This window comes from Empidonax traillii, unplaced genomic scaffold (genome assembly GCF_003031625.1).
Source record: "Empidonax traillii isolate 1590-97213 ecotype Southwest subspecies unplaced genomic scaffold, ASM303162v1 scaffold1553:size91737, whole genome shotgun sequence".
In the NCBI taxonomy this organism is placed as follows: Eukaryota; Metazoa; Chordata; class Aves; order Passeriformes; family Tyrannidae; genus Empidonax; species Empidonax traillii.
Window position 1 is genome coordinate 55,445 of NW_020956746.1, and position 6,101 is coordinate 61,545.

At 49.7% G+C, this 6,101-nt stretch overlaps 1 protein-coding gene across 1 annotated transcript; it reads left to right on the forward strand.

Moving 5' to 3' along the window:
• Positions 1–4,274, forward strand: ZPBP2 (zona pellucida binding protein 2). Its single transcript, XM_027907848.1, has 7 exons — positions 1–150; positions 499–660; positions 888–1,106; positions 1,466–1,551; positions 2,109–2,286; positions 2,774–2,904; positions 3,367–4,274. Exons 1-6 carry the CDS (start codon positions 72–74, stop codon positions 2,869–2,871), a joined length of 822 nt encoding a protein of 273 aa, XP_027763649.1. The 5' UTR covers positions 1–71; the 3' UTR covers positions 2,872–2,904; positions 3,367–4,274.
• The last annotated feature ends 1,827 nt before the right edge of the window (positions 4,275–6,101 follow it).

Genomic DNA, 6,101 nt, shown 5'->3' on the forward strand with positions numbered 1-6,101 from the left:
CATTTACCTGATTCTGTATTGCAGTGAACGTGTACGTTAAGGTGTTCACAAACAGCCCGTTTCTGGTCTGTATGGATTTGGCCCTTTCTCAAGAAAAAATAATAGATCCCAAGTATTTGTGGACTGGTCCAGATGGAAAAGATTTAGAAGGTTAGTCTCTTTGTTCAGACTTAAAAAAAAAATAAAAATCATGTGTTTTCCTTGTTTCTGTTCACACCACCCTGCAACAGGAGGCGGGTCCAAGTGCTCCCATGGCCCTTTGCCAGATTTTTCCACAAGCTCTGACATTAAATTCTATTTCTCTGCTCCCTCTAAAGATTCCACATGCTTGAGACTAGAAAAAAAAAGCTTGCAGTAAATCATAAAGGTCATAGATTTTAGATCATTTCAGGCTAACACAAATCAGTATCATTGCATACAGGAACAAGATTTCAGCTTCAAACATTCTAAATGCACCAGAAAGTGAACTTTGCCAGTAATCTAATACTTCTGTTTTAGGGCAAAGGTACATAAATGTGACAGAGACAGGGAAGCTGGTGGTGATGGGATTCAGGGAGTCGATGTCCGGCGCCTACACTTGCACTCTGTCCCACAAAATCATCGAAACCACAACACAAGAAGAAACAGAAATTGTTGAGGCCTATAAATTCATGGTTTATGGTAAGAGCCCCAAGTCAGGAGTAAGCACGTGGCTTTGGGCTGGTGGGTTTGGGACATGCACTCTTGAGTCAGCTCAGGCAAGGCTGACATTGTTCTGCCATCACTGGTGACTAAGTTTTATTTACTTAACTCCTTTTGAGCACTTCAGACACGAGGAACTCCGACAATCTGCCTGAGGCTGGGTCTGATCACACCCAGAGTTCACCCCCAAACCTCTCTCCTCCCAGCCTACAGGGAAGCAGACCATGCCTACCAGGTGTTTGTTCGCTTCACCACCATGCACTGCAAGCTGAGAACCAACGGCTTGTTCTTCGAGACGCTGAAGGAGATCCTGAACAGCACCATCGCCCACCTGACGTGTCGCATCACAAAGTCGTCCTACAAGTGCCACTCCATCAGGACACCAAAGCACGGCCTCCAGCACGAGCTCTTTGTTAGTTTTCAAGGTAAACCGACTTCACTGCTTGTTTGGGAGGGATCCTTTGCTTTTATAAGCAACCCGCGTGTACTACAAACAACATCTGAAACGCAGCAGTCAGGAACACCTCTGAAAGTTATTTCCTCTCTAGGGTTTTTTTGGGTTTTCTTTTTTCCTGGAGTACCTGTGTTTTTTTTCACTGCCCACAGATGGAGCTAAAACGCAGTTTTTATGTAAAATTTGTAGGGTTGTACTTACAGACTTAGCAAGAAGGGTTATTTCGGAGGCGTGCAGATGGAGAGGATTGTTGGAAGGAGACAAAAAAAACACCAGGACCTAATCTAGCTTTTCCCCTTTTTTCATGTGTTTTCATCCCCCCATCCACAGTTGATCCGTTTGCACCAGGATGGGAAGAAGTTTGCCACAAGATTCCTTACGACTGTGAAGATGTGACAAACCTGAGAGCCCAGCAGGTTCTGTGTCAGTCACCTCGTGTCTTCTCTGCCTCTTTAACACCCACCTCTGCCTCAGCTCCTGCAGATGTGACTGGTAGTAATCCATCTTCACCCAGATTTCACAGGATTAGGATTGTAAATGACAATTGACAGGTTTCAAACAATTCAGTTCAGGCTGGAAAATGGGTTTAGAAATCAAATTGATACAAATTGTTAAAGAACCAGTTTCAGAAACAAACAAACAAACAAACCCTCATTGTTTCCTTCATATTTACTCCTAATAAGGAATGATAGACTTCATGATTTATAATGTATTGAGTTTAGAGAACTGCATATTCAATCTTAAATTGCATTTCATTGAACAAATAATAAATTAAAAGTAAGTCTACCATAGCCAACTTCTAAAATCTGTTCTCTCTGGCTTGAAAACATTAAATCCTGGGTTCAGCCCACATCCTGGGTCTGATCCCAAGTCAGTGTTTGGGAATCAGGACTACAAAGGACTTATTGATATCTTGAAATCAACGCCAAACAATGGACTGCGTTTTCACTCTCCCAATATTCCCAAATTTTAGGCAACGGAGCGGATTGGGAAGTTTTTCCAGCAGCTGAGGTACATTCTGGAGCACGAGGCTGAGGTTGTCCCTACGATCCAGTACGTGGAGAACAGCTTCTCCGTGACTCCCATCGACAGCTGCCGGCCAGGTTTTGGGAAGAACCATCACACCCACCAGAACTGCGCCAGCTGCTGCGGTAAACACCAAACACCGCGGGGTAAAAATAGCTCACCGACTGCAACAGAGCTCATTAGTGCTGGTCACAGAGCTCTGGGGAGGAGCTGGGAAATATTGGGGTCACAAGCAGGGATATTTCTGTTCCTCCTCTGGGAAGACACTCACATTATAGATTTAGGATAACGATAGGGACAGGAAACGAGCTGGTGGAGCGTGTCAGTGAGCTCACAGCATTTAGCAGCAAAGGAGAAGGAGTGAAGTGGAGTTTCCCCTGGTGAGTGACTATCCTCAGGATCCAGAGCACATGAGAAACAACTCCCTTCATGGAAGTCAGTAGGAAACTCCCTGGTGGTTTTCAAAGTGCTTTTGCAGCACCTGCTGCAGGTTAAGTTGAGGGGGGATTTAGCCAGAGGCTCAAGGAGCTCACACAGGGCCTTGGGAAGGCTGTCTAACAGCCCCCCCACATGTGGGGAGCTGCTGGAACCCCAACTGTGTTCTCTCCACAGTGGTTTGTGGTCCTGGAACTTACAGCCCCAACAACGAGGTGACATGTTGGACCTGTGCGAGGCCTCGGGTCAGGATGTACGGAGCGAAATCCTGCTAATTAACGGGCAAGCTGGAAAACCAACGAGCAGCTGTGAGAGAATCCTTGCTGTTGTGGTGTCCTTCTCATTTTAGCTGCCAGTTATGGAATCCTCCATCCCTTTTGGGACAAAAAAAGCCATCCTTTTTCATGCACTTTGTATTCTGGGACCCCTTAGACTGGAAAAATGCTGCATAAAATGCAGCGTTCAGGCAAGGAAAAGTAATTCAAGAGGGAAAGAGAGGAAGTTTGTCACGTGGCTCAGTGCAGAGGCTGTTTCCTGGTGGTGACACCAGACACGCCACGGCTTTGTGCTGCTCAGAGAACACAAAGGAGCTGCAAAGGATTCCAGGAAGGATGGCAGGTGGCTGTGGTGGAGTTATGTGCCAGGCTGGCATATGCCAAGATCTCCCTGAGCAGTTTCTAGCAGATATCAAGAGCAGTGTTTAATCTTTGAGATTTAAAAGCATTAAGTTTTCCTCCCATGTTTCTTTCTCTGTTTCTGAAATGTTCCAGCTGGGACACCGGAGTGGAAAGGGAAATAGAGTCCCTGAGACAGGAGAGAGGGTGAGTAACAAGTTATGAGGAGATTATGGCTATGGTTCTCTGCCTGTCCACTGCTCCCCAGAAAGAAGAGGGAACATCCCAGATGGAAGCAGAGTCTGCAGAGCCTCTTCCACCTCCTCCTGCTGCAGCAAACCCTCGGCAGGGCCCAGCTGGCCCCAGGTGCTGCAGGAGCAGATGATCCTCTCACGCCAGCTGTGAATTCCTGATGAGTTCACCGGATGACACGAATTGCCAAAGCACTGAGCTAATGGGAACGTTTTCTTCCCAGCAAAGCCTCCCCCTGATCCGCTGTGGAAGGTCGGCGGCTGGACCTGCAGCGATCCATCACCCTGCGAGGAACGGTGACCTGACCAACATCAGGAGCTTCACAAGTAACTCCAGCTGCTCCCCAGCCTGGGCCTTGGAGCTCACGGACTGTCTGAGCCTCCCATGGTGGAGCTCCCAGAACATGGGCTTTTAGAGCTCTTTTTTTTTAGCTGTTCCCTGTGGAAGTTTCTACCTTCCTGACTCTGTCGAGGGACACCAAAGAACTCTCACCCTCCACACACAGAGCCATGGAAATCCATGCCCAGCTTCCTAGTACAGAGCCATTCCTTGGTTTTTTTTCCCCTCCCCCACAAAGCAGGACGAAGTCAAGCAAAGGAAACACCTCCCACTCAACACCCCCAACTTCTTACAGCGTCTCGAAAACCCTTGGTGGGTATTCATCCAAAAACGGCCCCAACTCAACCCACTTTAACTTATCCACTGTGACAGGGACACAGCAGGAGACAGCATGGGCACAGACCCCGCTCCGAGCTTTTCAGAGTCATTACTTATTAAATGCTGAGCAATAAAGTGAGCTGTAACGAGCACTTCCATTGCCCTTGGGCTGATTATCCTCGCTGCCAACTGGACACCGTGCCTGGCTCGGGCTGGCACAGACGAAGCAGCCACTGCTGCCCCAGACTCTTGGCCTATTTCAGCAGGGAGGAAATGCCACATGCATCAGTCAGGGGGGCAAAAAGCTGCAGGTAGGTACCAAGAGCCATGGAGAGTCGTGAGGCCCTGGCACAGGTTGCCCAGGGAAGCTGTGGCTGCCCCAGCCCTGCAAGTGTCCAAGGCCAGGCTGGATGGGGGTTGGATAGTAGGAGATGTCCCTGTCCACGGCAGGGGATGTGACTGGATGGGCTTCAAGGTCCCTTCCCAGCCAAACCATTCCATGATTTTAAAAGTAGAAAAATAGGTCAAATGTTTCAGTATCACATTGCAAAAGAGTTTGGGCCAAAAATTCTGTGGAGAGCCATGAAAAAGTAAGAGGAAGTGGCTTCCCTTTGGCCTTCCCTGGATGAGATTCCCCTGCATCCAGCTGGAGCTCTGTGCCTGGGATAGCAGCTGGACCTTTTACTGCTCACACCACCCCTCACACCTCATCCCCTTGCCTGTCACACCTCAGGATTTACAGATCACTGATCAGCTCTCACCTCACCTTAGCTGTTCCCACCTCTCTCTGCCTCCCACAGCTACGGCAGCTCACAAGGAATTACGAGCTCCTTCCTCACTGCTTTAAATCCTCCTCAAATCCTCTTCTACCCTGGCCTCATGGCAGGAATTGTGGAAAGCTGGGCTGTCCCTGAGGCTCTTGGGGAGCTGGGGAAACCCCCCCTTACTCCTGGGGGGTTCAGCCCTTTGAACCCCACCTTGGACAGCTCCAACCCCACCCTGTGCCAAGGACCATCCCAACACCTCGGGAGTGCTGAGAAACCCTCCCAAATAACAGCTTTAGAACCTCCAAACTTCCCTTCCCCATCTCCACACAGGCCTCCGGGATCTCAGCATGTACTGACAGCACACGAGGGCTTTGAAACATCCACAAATCACGAAAATAACAGGGATAACGTGCCAGCTGGAAGCTGCAGCCCATTGTTTTCCCATCAGAGCTGCCTGGAACGACCCACTTGAGAAACACTTCAGGAACACGTGTTCAAGGACTCACTGCAGAGCTGGAGTGGTGATGGGCCACGTCCTCCGGGTGACAGTGACACCTCTGCTCCTTTCGGAAGGGTGTCTTGTAACTCCTTGCAGCAGATGATTATCCCACAGTCCAGGTCTCCTAAATTTAAGCCAGGAAGAGTCAGGAGGCCACAGAGCTGCCCAGGATACCCACAGGACACAGCTCATGGCCCCTGTTCAGCAGGTTTTAGGGACGGGCTGTGGGGAGGAGCCAGCCCAGGTTACCCGGGATTGGCACATCCCAGGAACTCATCACACCTCGGATGGGCGTGGTGCACCCCTGGCTAATCCATCCCCCAGGAATTCCCCCAAGGGCTCATCCAGGAGTCCCTTTGGTGGAAAATGGCTTGAAACAAAGCTTGTCTGAGAGTTGAGGGTGTCCCTTCTGTTCCCAGGAGCCCCCAGGTGACACTGCAGGTGCCACAGCCCCACGTTGGTTCCACAGGAGGATGGGCACGAGCCCAGCCCACGGATGCTGCCAGCCGTGCATCTCTCGAGGCAGGAAAAATACTTGGAAAGACAACTTTTCCCTCTGAGATGGAAAACTTTGATAGTCCTAAAATTTTATTAACAGGCCCAACCTTGCCTTAAAGGAACACGTGTTGGGAAATCATCCCCGGATGAGGGAGGAGAGGGAAATCCCCGGGGAGCCCGGAGGGGAGCGAGAGAGCTCTGAGCCGCAGGCACAGGAA

Coding starts and splice junctions, on each gene's coding strand:
- ZPBP2 (XM_027907848.1), top strand. CDS start 72: ATGGATTTGGCCCTTTCTCAAGAAAAAATAATAGATCCCAAGTATTTG. Junction 151..498: donor AGATGGAAAAGATTTAGAAG/GTTAGTCTCTTT, acceptor CTTCTGTTTTAG/GGCAAAGGTACATAAATGTG. Junction 661..887: donor CTATAAATTCATGGTTTATG/GTAAGAGCCCCA, acceptor CTCTCCTCCCAG/CCTACAGGGAAGCAGACCAT.